This window comes from Sardina pilchardus, chromosome 3 (genome assembly GCF_963854185.1).
Source record: "Sardina pilchardus chromosome 3, fSarPil1.1, whole genome shotgun sequence".
In the NCBI taxonomy this organism is placed as follows: Eukaryota; Metazoa; Chordata; class Actinopteri; order Clupeiformes; family Clupeidae; genus Sardina; species Sardina pilchardus.
In genome coordinates this window covers 19,305,842-19,322,928 of record NC_084996.1, presented here as the reverse complement: position 1 = coordinate 19,322,928, position 17,087 = coordinate 19,305,842, and the positions used below count along the sequence as shown (strand labels likewise).

At 41.8% G+C, this 17,087-nt stretch overlaps 2 protein-coding genes across 3 annotated transcripts in view; both read right to left on the bottom strand.

Annotated features, from left to right (window-relative positions):
- LOC134075927 (soluble scavenger receptor cysteine-rich domain-containing protein SSC5D-like) overlaps positions 1 to 11,335 on the bottom strand; it is a 27,770-nt gene extending 16,435 nt beyond the window's left edge. Inside the window, exons 1-3 of the mRNA XM_062530954.1 lie at positions 11,291 to 11,335; positions 4,450 to 4,541; positions 4,105 to 4,282 (exon numbers count right to left, since the gene is read on the bottom strand). Of these exons, the coding sequence (XP_062386938.1) occupies positions 4,105 to 4,282; positions 4,450 to 4,515 (244 nt within the window). The 5' untranslated portion in view covers positions 4,516 to 4,541; positions 11,291 to 11,335. The remainder of the gene's footprint in view (positions 1 to 4,104; positions 4,283 to 4,449; positions 4,542 to 11,290) is intronic.
- LOC134076986 (putative DMBT1-like protein) lies at positions 11,237 to 17,087 on the bottom strand. 2 transcript variants are annotated; one of them, XM_062532312.1, is made up of 4 exons: positions 15,729 to 17,087; positions 13,587 to 13,659; positions 11,847 to 11,874; positions 11,624 to 11,752 (listed from the first exon to the last, which is right to left on the bottom strand). In XM_062532312.1, the coding sequence occupies exons 1-4, from the start codon at positions 15,937 to 15,939 to the stop codon at positions 11,624 to 11,626; spliced, it is 441 nt and encodes a 146-aa protein (XP_062388296.1). In that variant the 5' UTR covers positions 15,940 to 17,087. The 2 variants fall into 2 exon arrangements, with proteins under 2 accessions (XP_062388297.1, XP_062388296.1); XM_062532313.1 differs by lacking the exon at positions 11,847 to 11,874 and having other exon boundaries at positions 11,237 to 11,752; positions 15,729 to 17,079.

Sequence of the window (17,087 nt, the reverse complement as noted above, 5' to 3'; positions counted from 1 at the left end):
CGCCGGCGGCCGAGTTTCCCCATGTTATCCTATGGAGACGGACGGTCGTTAACACTAGAAGCGCCGCGCCGTTCTGACCCACTTATACCTAGAAGCGCCGCGCCCCGGTCATTTGACCGCTTTGACGACCTACTAGAAGCGCCGTGCTGTTGTGAACTACTTAAAGCGCGGCGAGGCGGTCAAATGACCGCTGAGTCCTTAGACTGGGAGGCTTTTACTTACACACAATGATCGCAAGATGGCGCTTCGTGCACGAATGAAATCGTTTGGTCATAAATTCAGTTTGCACTAAGCCATGTCATTCGTGTCAGACCGTGTTGTTGATAATCTGTGGTTGTTTGTTTCATTATGACATACAGCACGTTTGAGTTATCTGTTAATGTATTTGTGTTGATTTGTGTTGTTAAAAACTTTGGAAGAGTTCTTGAACAAACCTTAAGCAAACTTGACTTTCAACTAAAATGCTCTAAAAGTGAATGTGGCTAGTTCTAATTCACTCCCCAAATTCACTTCTATTCATTTAATAGGTAGCCTATGTTCGCGCTGCCGAAAATGATCGGACCTGGTCACCTGGAACAAAGAGCCTAATAGTCTGGTTTCAATTACACAGTAGCCAGGATTTCATGCCGCATTTTACAGGCTACCGTGGCTACTTTCTAAAACAACTTTCATTCATTTAGGGAGAAGATCTAGGGTCTAGCTACATTGGAGGGAGGGAGATAGAGAGAGCTATGCTGAGCAGGCATAGGCGTGAGAAGTAGCATAATTTAAAATAATGAGTGAATGATATTCTCTGTTTTGCGAATGTGTAGGCTATGTTTGCGATGTCTGCTGAAAAAAAAGCTAGGCCTATTGTTTCTACAATTTAAGCTAACTTCTATGTGAATTCGAGATTCAGCATTGAGACACACATTTTCTCCATGAAAACAAGCGGAGTCGTAGCTCACTGGTTAGAGCTTCGGCTTGATCACCCAAGGGTTGCTGGTTCGATCCCCAACCTATTCCTGACGGAAGTTCTTTTGAACAAGGCATCAATAAAGTAGGCTATATTTATATTCTTTTCGATTCACATAACTACACGCACGCTGGCGAATTCGAACATTCTGAAACGCGCATATGCGATGAAACATGATTGCGCATTCTTCCACGGGTTGCCTAAACAGCCAGCTTACAGCCTAGTCTATGCAGGGGACAGATAGATGGGGTGGGGGTGGGGAGGCAGTTCCTCAATGCCTCGGTAATATCTGTAGCCTAAGTATCCTAGACGAGTGTATGGGGGAGGGGGATGATCGGTTTCAAATAGGCTGCAATGGATAGTGTGTTGTATAGACCCCGAAGCCATTTGCTTTGAGAACGGCTGGCTAATGAAGTTGTTGGCTGGCTAGCTGGCTCAGCCAAAACCTTAATGCAGCCGCCACAGTTTTCATGACTGATAATGGCTTTAGTTGCCACTTCATGTCTACAGATGTGTATATTGTATTAGATATCAACACACAATGTTATTGTATTGTTTTGGACAACGTTCTGCACGTTTCACTTCAATGTAGACTGCATGCGTTCATTGCGTTGTGAACAGCGCAGCAATCTCTGGAAAGGAAACGGTGGAAGTCGCATCAGTAGGCTAGCTAATAGCCTATCACGTTCAATGCTGTAAATCCATCTGTTCCAGAATATTTGGTTCATATCATCAATCTTTGGTTTTGGTGTTTGTGCAACCGGGCCCTGACGATTTAACAAAAGTCTGAGTAGCCCTACGTAGGAATTAGGAAAGTAGCCTATGTAAGGTGAGATCAAAATCAGGCTACTTTGTTTGCTGCTTTTCCCCATGTCATTTTCATTGGTCGTCAACTCACTGGGAGTCCTGTGTGTCGTAGCAACGAGCACAATACTGATGTGGTGTGTCCAGTGGGAAAATCTCATGTAGGCCTAGTTTCTAGGCTATCGTTTATTTTTTCGCGTGTCACTATGATATAATTATTTTTAGATGCAAAAAGTCTAACTGGCTTTGTCAAAGTTTGTCAGTTGGCGGCAGAAAATGATTGGCTGGCGAAATTATTTTTCGTTAATGGTAGGCCTAAACATATTGCGATTCATCCGTTTATTTCAGATAGGTTGTTATTAAAAACCATTAACAAAAAATAATTGTTCATCGACGTTGAAAAACGGTCAGTAAATTCTATCGATATAAGATTTTGCATTTCGCTCCTGCCGAGATGTGAACACGGGTCTCCGGCGTCGCAGACAGGAGTGTTAACAAGAGTGTTAACCACTGTAAATCGCCTCCATAGACTATGCCATGTAAATGAAAAATAGTTATTAAAATAAAGCACATATATAATACATGTTGCACATATATAAACGATATGTTTTATGGTAAAATATTATTCTCATGCCCGACTGACAGGAAATCCTTGCGACATCTGCTGTGAGAAAAGAGAATAGCAGCCTGAACAAAAATGGCCGAACGCGAGACAACATAGTGTTGTCACATAAGTGAGCGCAAAATAGCTCTAAACTAGCTTGTACCGGTGTGCTTTTGATCATGTAAAAATTCTGGGTGACAAAACACGCGTATTTAGGAAAAGTCGTGAACGTAGGGTCCTGGAATTTAATCGAGTGAAAATATTTTTTTTTTTTTGTAATCGCTGCGGTCAAATGACCGCAGCCCGGCAGTTCTAGGTATATCTAGGTCAAACCCCCACGGCGCTTCTAGGAATACGCGTCAGCGGTCAAATGACCGGCGCTTGGCGCTTCTAGTGTTAAGGGCACAATTATGTGCAGTGGCCAACCTAAGTAACCCACGTAAAAACCTAGTGAAGCGATATTTTCCACAATAGAAACATGATATAAATGGGGAAACTTACTGTTCTTGCTATAAAAAAGGCAGAATCATCCACAGAGCATGATATTTCAATAACCGCTTCATACATGCTTCACTATGATGGCAATGAGTTGTTAGCTATTCACGAAGACGTAGCCTATAGCCCAGCAACAACCTATTGCCATTTTATTTTGTTCAAGGAGACGGCTTCTTAGAACTTGCACAGGAACTGATAAATGTTGGTGCGGTGCAACAGAACAGAACACATGCAGAGACTAGTTGCTGCAAGCTCTGTCCTTCCATCTCCCAACACAACGTCACGTCTGTCCCCGCTCCATGATTGCAGGCACGTTTCATGCAGCAGCCACACTTTCTTTACGGTACAGATAGATACATAGACTTTATTGATCCAAAATTCAGATGATTCGCGGTAAACAACAGCGATGATTAATAAATGTTATTTTTCTTTTTTCACTGAGCGGAAAATTAAGCCCAAGGACCGACCCGACCCGAGTCATCTGCTTATATTTTTTTACCCGAACCCGGCCCGAACCCTCGGGTCCCGTCGGGTTTTTCGGGCCGACCCGACCCGTTGAGAACTCTACTTATAGGGTTTAAGCGGATGGCGTGAAAGTGAAAGTAGACGTTCGAAAGGCCAACGAAAGTTAAGGTTGCTTTTGATGTACAAAGACGCAAAACTGGTGGTCTAATTAGCGATTTTGTTGTCCTTGAATGATTCTCTTACAGATGCATTTAACAGCAAACCGCATTTAACACCTGCTTTTACAAGGCGGAAATATTTAGGCGCAAAATAGATGTGCGCTTTTACGGGCAGTTTTAGTACATACAGGGGAATACATAATTAGGCGCATAATTATTACACTTCTCCTCCCATCTTTTTACAAGAACCTCCTACTATCATCTGACACTCCCATAAATCCATATGCATGAGACGGAAAAGCGCAATTTGCCATTCTCAGCTCTCGCTACAAGCATCTGCACCTTCACCTCATTGCGGCCTGTTAGTACATACCAAGCCATCATTTTATACGCACGTTGCGAAACAAATACGCCTGAAGTGGGCGCAAAAGTGTTGGTACATCTGCCCCTCTGTGTTTGTTTTCAATGTTGGAAAACCTTGTAGGAAGAGATTAAATGAGTCTATAGAATCTGATCCTTTTTCCTGTATGATCACGTAATGCTAGCAGTAGCAGGTGTCTGCTCTCTGAGACTGATCTGCAGAGCTGTAGTGAAGGTGAGTTTACTGAGACTGTGGTGCTGACCGCTGGCTGGCTCTGTAGAGGGCAGTGCAGAGGGCAGTGGCTCGGCCAGCTTGAGGTCGTATTTTCCCTCGTGGCCCATGCGGTAGGAGTTTACATTGCCGTTGTCCCACCTCACACGAATCCACCCGCTCTCACTCAGCGGACTAATCACAAGGCCCAGACCGGGGGGGATTCCGTCCTGAAATATGGGACAAACACACGTGTGTACACACATACATACAAACATAGAAACAATCAATCACAAAGTAAAGTACATGCACACTCAAAAACACATGTTGAAGAGATGTTTAATGTTTCAGCCAGACACACACACACACACACACACACACAGTACTGGTTATGTACCTGGTTTCTCCACTTCCAGTCTTGACCCCTCATGACCCTGGTGCCGATCTTCATCATGGCAGCCATCTCTATACCAAATATTGTGCTTTTACCTGCAGGGTAGAAACAGCAGCAACATTTGTACATATAGATGCACACAATCATCAAACAGATTGTAGAAATATGTATCGCCTACACAATTTTTTAAGTTAAGAGGATACATATCTCTCACGTTTCAATGTGTGCACTGTCATGATTTTCAGGACTTTCTGGCGGCCTCTGGTGGCCAGTTGTTGTATTGCATGTTTTTACGCACGCATCTTTGTTAGCGTCTAATCAATGTAATGCATTGCACCTGTGTCTTGTTGCCTCTGTCATTGACCTGATCATCTGGTATTTAAGCGCTGCTCACACCATGTCCTTTGCTCAGTCTTTGTTTGATCATTGCTGTGTAACACTGCCAAGCTTTGCTACAGGAATACTCTTGGTACCTTTTTGGTTCTCTGGACTCTTGAACTACGTTTTGGATTACTCTCTCTCTTGGATTACCCTCTCTCTTGGATTACCCTTTAACCCTCTAACCGCCCAAGGCGCCGTACGGTGACAAGCACAATGTGAGAAACACAAGTGAGAAACACAAGAAGAAGACGCATTTCCTGTTTATAATGCGGAAGTGAAATGTGCGATCGCGTTGCACAAATTGAAGCAGAAAAACAGCAAATGCTAAAAAAACAACCTCATGTGTTATGAAGTCTTGGGTCTGTCATTCACCTACTCTGATTCTGAAGGAGAATATCTGCCTTTTGGAGATTATGATCGGCCGTCCATTGGCAGTGACAGTCAAGATGCGTCTGTGAATGGAGGTGCGTCTTTGCGTGTATACGTCAGTGTCTACCTGCAGCAATGTTGGCCAGAGGGTTCAAATAAGCATGGTGTGCTTGGTGCAAGTGATAATCATGATGATAGTGTCTGTAATGGACTTGGTACAGACAGCAGGGATAGTAAAAATAGGGCTCTGGAGAACTACAAAGTCACCCGCGATAAGAACTGATTTGACCAGGCTACTTCATTGTATAGTAACATAGGGATTGTGGTAATACTAATAGTTTACTATTGTTGGATTACAGGTGACGGTGGTCCTGTTTGTTTGTTTTGTCGGAGAAATTACAAAATCAAAGTAAAACTGCTCAAATGTGTTCAACAACCAGTATTTACTGAAAGGTGCATAATTTGACGTTATTGCCATCCTGTGCCATCATAATATGCAAATTAGATGAGTAAATGTACCCCCTTCATAAACTTTAGTTCATACTCAATGATTTTCACATTTACAGTAGGACTTTATCTCTGACCACTTTCAAGCCATGGCCTTTTGAAAATGTTATGCAAAAATAAAATTTAAAAAAACCGGACAGTTAGAGGGATAAGGATTACAGCTTGGCCACATTTTTCTGCTCTTTTGGAGGAACTGAACTTTGTTAAGGTATCGCTGTGAAATTGCCTATTTTGAGTTACTGTTATGCCTTTTGGATTATCTCCTCCTTTGATGGACTTGTGTTATCTCCTGTGTGTTTTGGGAGGAAAAAACTTGCTTCGGAATAAAGAACAGTTTGCTATACAAATCTCTGCACTTGAGTCTACCAGTCACTGTTAGCTCAATAGGCTAGGAGTTAGCACTTGGATACAGCGGCCTGAGTTCAATTCCCGAGCGTGACTAAAAGACTGAGCCATGACTGAGACCTCAGGAGCCGCCTTCACAAACGTTTCTGATATGGAACGCTTAATGGCTACCCTAAAAAGTTTTGGAGCTACCATGGACACACATGCACAAACCCTAATTACGCAACAGGGTATAGTGGGCAGACATGATAAAACACTGAGGGAGCTGCTGGAAGAAGTGCGGAGGATTGGTACCTCACCAACTGTGGCACCACACCTAGTTCCGGTGGTTCCTGCACCCCTTCCAGGCCCTGGCCCTGAACCTCGACTGCCAGCACTCCAAAGATATGACAGTAACCCAGGTGGGTGCCGAGGTTTTCTGACACAGAGTGAGCTGGCATTCGAATTACAGTCTTCTATGTATCCCTCTGATCGATCCCGAATAGCTTACTTGATAAACCTTGTGACTGACAAAGCCTTGGCTTGGGCAATTGCTATCTGGGGCCAACAGGGCCTAATTTGCTCTAATTTCAGGGCTTTCAATGAGAAATTCTGCGTGTTTTCGACCAGTCAGCAGTAGGTCAAGAAGCAACCAAAAAACTCTTGCAACTCTGCCAGGGGCATAGCAGTGTCGCAGATTATGCTATGTCCTTCAGGACCCTGGCAGCTGAGAGCGGATGGAATCAGGAGGCCCTCATATCGGAGTTCCATTATGGGTTGTCAGATACCCCAAAGGATGGATTGGCTTCTGTAGGCCCTCACAATGAGTTTGAGGCTCTGGTTTCTTAGGCCATTCAGCTGGATAACAGACTGCGTGAGCTTCTGGGAAAAGGCCAGCCCCGTCAAGGCAGGGGAGGGCTATGACGGGGGCAACTTTGTCTTTCGACTCCCCAGGTGCAGGAGTGTTCCTTCCAATACTACTTTCATGGGGTGAGCAGCGATGCAACTTTTAGGCTTTTATTGATTCAGGTACTGCTGGGAATTTTATGGACATTAACCTGGCCTGACGATTACAGATGCCTCAGAATGCTGTTAATCCATCTCTCTCTGTTGTGAGGATCCCAATTCTCAGGCTGATGACATTATTTTCAATCATAATGTGGACTCTTGATTAGCTATGAAAAATGTCACTACTACAGCAACTTTGAGTAACCTTTTACCTTTTCACATGAGAAACTAACTTGGAAGCAAGAAATGTAAATTCACTGTATTTGTCTTAACTGATACCCACTGAGGAGAACAATGGTCTCTGTCCCTCAGACAATGTAAATGCAGTGTATGTTGTGATGTGGTATTTTATTAGCACTGAAGATGGTACTCAGTCTCACCCATAGCATCCTAGTAGGGGAGATTATGTGAAAAATCGTTACGCGGCGGATAGAAGCATGAAATTTGGTAGGTATGTTCCTTGGGTGATCCTAAGACATCCTAGAAGGGGTGCCCAAAAATATCTCAAACAGGAAGTGAGATTTTGGAGAAATTCAAAATGGCCGCCAATACAGATGATAGCTGATTCAAAAACTACCTATACAACCTCCTAAAAGCTTGACATTTGGTGTATATGTTCATTTGGTGATCCTAAGTCATCCTGGAAGATTACACCAAAATTCTCAAACAGGAAGTGAGGTTTTTGAAAAAAACTAAAAAATACTGCGCTTCCTGCCACAAAATTGGCAGCTCCTTCAAAGACTGCCTAAACAACCTCTAAAATGCTTGAAATTTGGTATACATGTTCCTTGGGTGATGCTAAGACATCCCAGAAGGGGTGCCCAAACATATCTCAAACAGGAAGTGAGATTTTGGAGAAATTCAATATGGCCGCCAATACAATTGATAGCTGATTCAAAAACTACCTATACAACCTCCTAAAAGCTTGAAATGTGGTGTATATGTTCATTGGGTGATCCTAAGTCATCCTGGAAGATCACACCAAAATTCTCAAACAGGAAGTGAGGTTTTTGAAAAAAAACAAAAAAATACTGCGCTTCCTGCCACAAAATTGGCAGCTCCTTCAAAGACTGCCTAAACAACCCCTAAAATGCTTGAATTTTGGTATGCATGTTCCTTTGGTGATCCTAAGACATCCCAGAAGGGGTGCCCAAAATATCTCAAACAGGAAGTGAGATTTTGAAGAAATTCAAAATGGCCGCCAATACAATTGATAGCTGATTCAAAAACTATTGGAAAAGGCTGTACTGCCTGCCACAAAATTGGCAGCTAGTTCAAAGACCATCTAAACAACCCCTAAAAAGCCTGAAAGTTGGTATATGTTCATTGGGTGATCCTAAGACATCCTAGAGGGAGTGTCCAGTATGGTTATGGTTATGGTTATGGTTATTTAGCAGACGCCTTTGTCCAAAGCGACATACAAATAAATAACAATACAAATTAAATAACAGTGAACAATTACAAAAAGGGGGAATAGCAATATTATCAATAAAACAATCAATTAAGCACTAACCTAATGAGAAATAAAACAATGAAATGAGAATAGCAATCAAGTAAGTCACTCAGTTAATTATATAATAACAATAACTATAGCATGGTAAGGCTAAATTTAAGGACAATAGCAGAATAAATGTCAAATTCTAACAATGGACAAATTATAACAAAACAATACTATTATACAAACCATAACACATAACAAACGCTCAAAAGACTAAGTGCATATTAAACAAATATGCCTTAAGTATGTCTCTAACAGGAAGTGAGTTTTTAAAGATATTGAAAAAGGCAGTGCTGCTCGCCACAAAATTGTCAGCTATTTCAAATGCCACTTAAATAACGTCTAATAAACTTGACATTTGGTGTTCCTTGGGTGATCCTAAAGGCTCTTCTCATTCATCTTTTTATATCCTCCCTTCCTTACTTCCTAGATAAAGAATGATGGGGCAGCAACAATGGGATAGTCTATCTAGTGTTCTTTATAAATCAGTGGGAACAAGCCGGAGAACCGAGGAAGGAAGGAAGGATAGATAAAAAGACAAATTAGCCCTAAGACATCCTAGAAGGGGTGCCCAAAACTATCCCTTAACAGGTAGTGAGTTTTAAAAGAAATTGAAAAAGGTTGCGCTAAGGTCGTGCCCGCCACATAATTGGCAGCTAATTCAAAGACCATCTAAACAACCTCTAAAAAGCTTGAAATTGGGTATGTTCCTTGGGTGATCCTAAGACATCCTAGAAGGAATGCCCCAAATATCTAGGGTTATCTAGGGTAAGAAGAACTGTCTTAAAAGAAAATCAATTATGAAGAGAAATACACTATGGCTACCTATATATCCACTAACTATCTCAAGGATACTGTAAACACAGAGAAGCACCTCAGGCAGACCTCATAAAACTAGATGCACCGCATAGCAGTACACAATATGACCGCCGCTCAGTTCTGCACATTCTCTCCAAAACGAATTACGCTTGTCAACTTTCCTGTATATCTCCGATTTGTGCAATATACTGTATGTATATCTCCTACTCTTGCAGCTCATGTGTATATGAGTGTGTGCATGTGTGAGTTTGCTTGTATAAAGATGTGTGTGTGAATGTGCATGTGTGCGTGTGTGTGTGTGGAATCCGTGGAAGTGTGTTAATCTGTGCGTGTGAATCTGTTGATGTGTGTGTGCAAACTTAGTTACTTTTTAAACTGAGCCCCCTGCCGGCTCAACATAAAAATGGCAATCGGTTTTGCCAATAGCCTACTCACTATATTGGAATTTAACAGTTACGCCATTTTAAAGGTAGGGTATGGAATTAGCTTTGTTGGCCATTTTTGCAAAATCACTTGAAATCCTATTCCTAACCCACTTATAGCCACTAAGTTGGAAGCACTGAAATGGAAATTAAACACGTCAATCATCTGCGGAACGGGCAGGGCTCGAAAAACTCCAGCCAATAGAATTCCTCACCCCATACCATCATTTCACAGCTCGTTCGTCAATCTAACGTCTTACTCCTCTTCCTACTCCCCCTCCCCACCGCGCGCGACCCTTTCGAAAGCTGGTGACCGCGAGTCAGTGCTGAAACGAAACCAACTGCCTGCTGCTGCACGTCCATGTTCCCCTCTTGTTGTAGCCTATGTGTCACTTAATTTCTATACAAACTAAGGCAGCGGATACCTACGGAAACTCAATCACCCACGCAATAAATAAGCTATGTAGCAAAAATTACATTTTACCATGACACGAAGAGTGCTGTAAACATGAAATCGAAACTTAACAGCTTGGAGCTACGGTGGAATAGGCGAACCAACGGGGCAGCACTAAACTCGGATATTTCAGGAGATAATCGCCCTGGTAAGAACAAACCAGATTCTGTTCAAATATACACACCTATGGCTACTGAACCATATGTACTACAACCCGTTGGAGGTGAATAAAGAATGTAATTGGGGAAGTTGATGTGAGTGATTGTATGGAGACTAGAGCTCATAGTGCTGTAGACGCCAGGATGGCATTTCATTTAGCCTGGCTCGCTCTCGCGCTGCGCATTTGAATTGTCGCTCGTGCATGGAGGGCGGGACTTGAGGTTGTATATGTTCAAACTCTGCCGTCCGTTTTGCTAATTCCGTACCCAACCTTTAACAGTAACGTCAGAACGTATAGAAGACATCACAACCTGCAAAAAGTAATTTCAGGGAGGTATCTAAAAAATACTTTAACCTACTGAGATACTGAAATACAGATGAATAGCCTATGTTTGTTCAATAATGTCTAGTCAGTATACCAAATAAGAGAGGCCTATAGATAGAAACTGTGGCAATAAAATATGAAGATTTTGGTAGTTTGGGCTTTTCGTGTATCCTTCTACTGTAGCCATTTAGCCATCTACTATAGGCCTGAATTATATGCCAATGAAATGACACTTGTTAAACTCACCTCAATAAATATTTTGCAATCATTTAATCCACCATGGGCAATGCTAAAGTTACTGTTACAAACCAGCGGCAGAGTTGGCGGTCCAACGGCGGTAACCACCAGTGGCCCGCTGGAGTTTTGCTCATCAGTTCTCTGGCTGTCCACCGGCGGCTCAGAAGCGGCTCCAGATAAAGGGCCACCCTTTTGCCGCTTACTACCCACCAGCTTCTAATTGGCCTTATTTATGGCCATAATAATGAAAATGATGCACTAAAATAGCAATAATTCATTACAGTATAACACTTTCCATTTGCCCTCAATCAGAACAATTTACAATTATTTACAGGACTTACCAAAGTTACCAAATTTACTAAGGTGAAGACAGTGCCTGCTGATGAGAAACCTATAAATGTATTCTGTAATTGAATAATCCAATATAAAAACATTTATCCTCAGCAACTATCACACAGACTCACCACACATAGTATTAGGTTCAATACATTTTGTTTATTTATTTATTTTACTTGCTTTTGTTTATTTATTTTACATGCTCATTTACATGCTTTATTTATTGTACATGCTTAAACAATTTGTTAAAATTATTTTTAATAATGATATAAATAGGCTATGCAACACACTCTTCAGATGTAAGGAAAGTAAAGATGCAAAGAAGTTGTGACAGACATTCATGGCTTGTTTCTCCCTTGATATTGGTGCCAGATTAATGAAAATGCAGTTCTACCTTGCTGGGGTGTTACTGGCAGCATTGTGAGCGAATTTGACAGAGGTGTAGGCCTATGTCTGACTGGTAAACTCTGTTGAACAGATTAGAAATGAAAAGGCGTATTTAGTGAGATGATTACTGCAATGGCAGGGTTCATACAAAAAAAAATGAGCTGAATGTACTACCTTTTCACTACCATCAACATGTTTTCTACTACAAAAGCAAAAGGTGAAGAGTAATGTAATGCAATACCTTTCCAAAACACAACAACACATTTAAGAACAACAGGGATTTAACAATGGACAAAGCTACTGGCATTTGAACAGGGGTGTGTAGCATAGGCGTAGCCACGGGTGGGCCCGGATGGGCCTGGGCCCGTCCACTTGTCAGTCAGGCCCACCCAACTCTGTGCGTAACAAACGCAAAAACTTTCGTTTTACTAACTCAAAACTATATCGCTGACTGGTGTGGCACTTTCAGACGTGAATGAACAAGAGGAACATTGTGGCAATATTCTGATGTGGTAGTTACCACTACCTGGCGCCCCAACACTTACCCACGATTATAATAAAAATAGGCTTTATATTAGTGTTTAGATGCACTAAACGCTGCCATTCTCGCTTGTGCGCAAACAAAATGTGTGCGTTCCGAACAGCCCAGCTAGTAGGCTACGTTATTCTGGCTCATAAAGTTGAACAAATGCATGTAGTTATTTTACAGAAAGAGATAAATAGCTGGGAAGTTATGGTAGGCCAACATGGAGTGAATATATACACAGGGAGATTCTTTCGGTACTCGTAGCTGAGCAGGCGCCACTGGCTGCTAGGACCAAACACGCATCTGCCAGGGCTTCAGCGTCATATTATTTAAAAGTAGACGGACGAAGCGATATTTGAAGCTAAACAAACGAATATCTGTAGTCCTATGAGTGCAGTTCATTAACCTGCTAATCAAAGTAGACGCAGCAGGTCTCAATGTCCCTTCGTTACAACTGCGGCTGATAATATTTAGAAAGTAGGTATTGCCTAAATTGTCACTATACGGTCGACTCAAATAAAATCTCCGACCCCGGGAATCAATGCTGTAAAGGACGTGAGAGAGTGCAGCTGACTGACATAATAATCTCACAGGTAAATGGCACGATGTCCACAAACATGCAGTTGCATATTAGTATCAGCAACGTTTGGGAACTGGGCGAATTAAATGAAAAAGGAAAATATATTTTATTTGAACATTGATGGCAATACCCAAGATATACTTAAAAGAGAGAATCCCGCACACTGTCCATTACGCATACAAACTTGTATTCACAGTATTCACGACGTTTCGGTCATAAATTCACCTGAGGAAGGTCTATGACGGAAACGTCGTGAATACTGTGAATAAAAGTTTGCATGCGTAATGGCCAGTGTGCGGGATTCTCTCTTCTCTCTTTTAAGTAGGCTATAACTTGTTAAAACCTATTCCAACGCACCTGTCCCCACTAAAGAGGTGTGCAAAAGCGCTTGTAAACTAATAGCCTACCCAAGATATAGCCTAGTACAGACCCAGAGAAGGCTTGGTAGACGTTTTGGATAGGTTGCAGCATCTTATAGCTGATTAATAACAATCGCCTATTTCTCAGTTGTGCGTTAAAAGTGGTAGCACGGAATAGGCCCATATAAACGATATAATGACAACCACTGTCCCTCAGCTATTGAAAACACTTTGCCAGTGCTGTGAGAAGTGGTAACGTTGCTTGCGATGTTATGTAGCCTAATGACGCATGATCATCATTTAACTTGGAATCCATTTCTAAAATAATTTGTCAAATTTGAATTTTCATATTTTGGGTTCAGGCCCACCTGAATTATTCTAGGCCCACCCATTTTATGATTTCTGCCTACGCCCATGGTGTGTAGGCTGTCAATAGGCACTGTATTTACCGGCATGGCTGGAGTTGATGAAGCTTGCTGGGTGGTGGTGCTGGCAAAGGTATAGTGGTCTGACTGGCAAACTCTGTTGAACAGATTGGATAACAGCATCTAAATGAATGAACTGACCACTACTGTATGGTGCATTTATACCTGACGATCTCTTTCAAGTCATTTAAATAAAAAATGGATATAATGGTTAGTATTTGTAGAGTCTGTACATGTGGTCCCTTGCAAATCATTGTCAATGATATGGTATGATGGAAGTATCTCAGTGCATGCCAACTTACTTGATATGTTGTCTAAAGGTCATATCTTCCTTATGTGACTTGGCATGTGACTTGAGATACTTCCATCATACCATATCATTGACAATCATTTGTTCTATAATGTACTTACATTGAAACGCATTGATTTTGACTTGACTTGATTTCCTCATTTCTGAGGTGATATGAAGTGATATCTAATATTCCCTTTGCATAGGCTTTTGGTATCCAATATAGAAGCAAAATGCAGCACTTATTTTGAAGCTTATTTAGTTTTCTAGAAATATATGCAAATTATTGCATATTTACGTAAAACTGGTCTCATTTGCATATCTAAACATCAACTTGCAATATAAAAAATATTTGCCTTAATGTGAGTAAACAACTGTGAAAGTTTCAATTTGATATCTATAGTTTAAAATTTTACCCATTTCACCGGCAGTAAATCCCAATGGCAAAATGCATTGGAAATTGCTACCTTGAATAAAAGTATGTTCCACTAAATATAAATGGGTAGATTTTTAATATGTGATGCAGGAGGGTTTAAGGATCAATAAAAAGTATGAACCATTACTATTGCAATTAGTTTAAGTTTTGGCCCTTTTTTGAGCTAGATTGACTGGCCTATTGACTCACATATGAATTTCAGTTACAACCCATTAGGGTTTAATATGGTATCCATAGGGTTTAATATGATGTCAGTCCACGCTTTGCAGCTATAACAGCTTCAGGGAAGACTTTCCACAGTGTGTTTATGGGATGTTTTTTACCATTCTTTCAGAAACACATTTGTGAGGTCACACACTTTACCTTTCCGGAAATGTCACTGCTGCAGCTAGCAACGCGTTAACAACATTTTAATAACATTTCCGGAAAGGTACGGACTCGATTAAATTCATTCTGGACTCTCTATCCGACCACATAAAGACGTGGGGATACTTCGGTTTGGCTTTAGGGACCCTCTACTCGCTACCACGTAAGTGTAGTGTTGGTTGGAACAGTAGAAGAGGTATAAAAATAGCGTTTTGTAGCGGCAAAAGGACATGCCCCGGTCACTTCCAGGCTAACGAGTTTTGGCTAAAAACGGTGAACTCGAACATTCTCAAAATACATCCGAATGACATGATTTTGGTGTCAACTCAACGTATGTACTCCCAATAGTCCGAAAAATCGATCTAAAGTGCATTTCACTCCGGATTATCCCTTTAAGTGTTTATTTTCAGGTGAGTGTAGCGACCCAGGTCAGCACCGTAGCCCCTGACCGGTCTGCAGCTAGGATTATTACTTGTGTTTTGGTACCTCCCGAATTAAGCGGCCGAGGAGGGCCTGCGCAACACTATCCCCGGAGAAAACTAATCTAATTAGCAAATTGTGATAGAAAGCACTCATAGAAAGCACTCATAGAATGAATTGACGTTCATATTGCAATGTTTTGGGTGTCTGCCCACTGTCTATAGTAATATTACTTTGTAACAGAAACTTCCCATATTTAGCAAGGTCAGAAATGATTAGGTTAACAGGGGTTCTATAATCAATTGATATTTTCCAACAGTGCGCAGATGCTTCACGAGTTTTCCTTCGACCGCTTTCTGTTCCCTCATTGGTTCAGAAAAGTGACGTCATTACACTGTCACTGCTCTGGATGGTCATTCATTAGGTGAAGGGAAGGTGACTCTTGCCACAGCTCCTTTGGGTCTTCTAGTGGACAATCATCGAGAGGGAATCACTCTTCACCTGATAGATTCACCAGTTTCCTGTAGTTATTGGCTTTCCTAATGATAAAGCGCTTGTCATTAGGAAATTATATTTCCTAATGACAAGCACTATAAGACCAAGCTGCACAGTATCAACAGGCCTAATAGTACAGTATTACATCAAATTGACTTACCTGAGCACACCACACCAGCATCTTCACCATGGCCACAGTTGTGTGTTCCTAAGCCACTATGGGAGCACTCTGTAAGGGATCCTTCAGAACCAGTACAGCTGACATCATCCATCCAGATGTTCCCACTCCCCATGCCAAAGCTGGCTCCTTTGGGGGCAGAGACAGCTCTTCCACAATGCAGCTGTCTACACACCACCTGTGCATCACTCATATCCCAGCTATCATTTAGTTTATTTGAATTTCAGCCATTATTGCAGGTTCATAAGGACATACAAACAGCTGTCATCATAAACACTGAATTACAATATGCTGTTACAATAAATACATTCATTAAAAAACATTATATACATAAGCTAAAATATGTCAAATAGGCGACATCTGCAATCCATTGTCATTTTAGGGTCCATTTAAGAGTCCACACATGTATGGGATTGATGATTTTTTGTATCTCTCGGTTCTGCATGTAGGAATGGACAGTTTATTTGAATTTCTTGTTTTCCGATCAGTTAGCGTTTCTCTAAGGGGAGGTAGCCAGTCTCTGTAGCTGGACTTCATCAGCTTTTTGGCAAAGCCCAGACATAGTTGAGTGCGCCTTTCTGTTAATGTGCACAGTCCAAGGGTAGTAAGGGCCTCTGGGTACCCCGAGTACCTCCGACCAAGGATAATTTTACAAGCCCGTTTCTGGATACTTTCTAGTACCTTTTCTTGTGCTGTTGTCAGTGAGCTGTGCCATACCGGGGCAGCATATTCCAGCACAGGCCTCACATAGCCTGAAAAGATGGATACCAATTCAGAGTCCAGGACTCCAAATTTCTTCAGACGTCGAAGGGCAAAGAGCTTCCTATTGGCTGAAGTGAGCATATGGTTCACTTGACTATCCCACTTTAAGTTCTGTTGGATGGTGACCCCCAGGACTTTAACTGTTTCAGAGCTGTCTAGGGTGTTCTGATCAATGAGCAGAGCTGGCAGAGCAGGAGGGTTTCTCATATGGGTGACATGGACAACTTTACATTTCTTCGGGTTGAGTTTCATTTTGTGGTCTTTGACCCAGATGTCAAGGTCATTTAGGGTCTCTTGGAGACTACAGGGCTGCTGGGGTGTCCAAGACTGGGCCAAGGTCATGTCGTCCACATATTTCCAGTGGTGTTTTACATCATTGAGGGCACTGTTTATCAGTGCTAAGAAAATAATTGGCCCCAGTACAGTTCCCTGTGCAACCCCACATGTTGGATATTCCCATTCAGAGAAATGCCCATGGTAGCGTACTCTCTGACGACGGTCAGTCATGAAGTTGCAGATCCATGGAATCAAGGCAGGCGTCACATTGAGCTTCAAGAGGCACTGCACTGCAGATGTGTG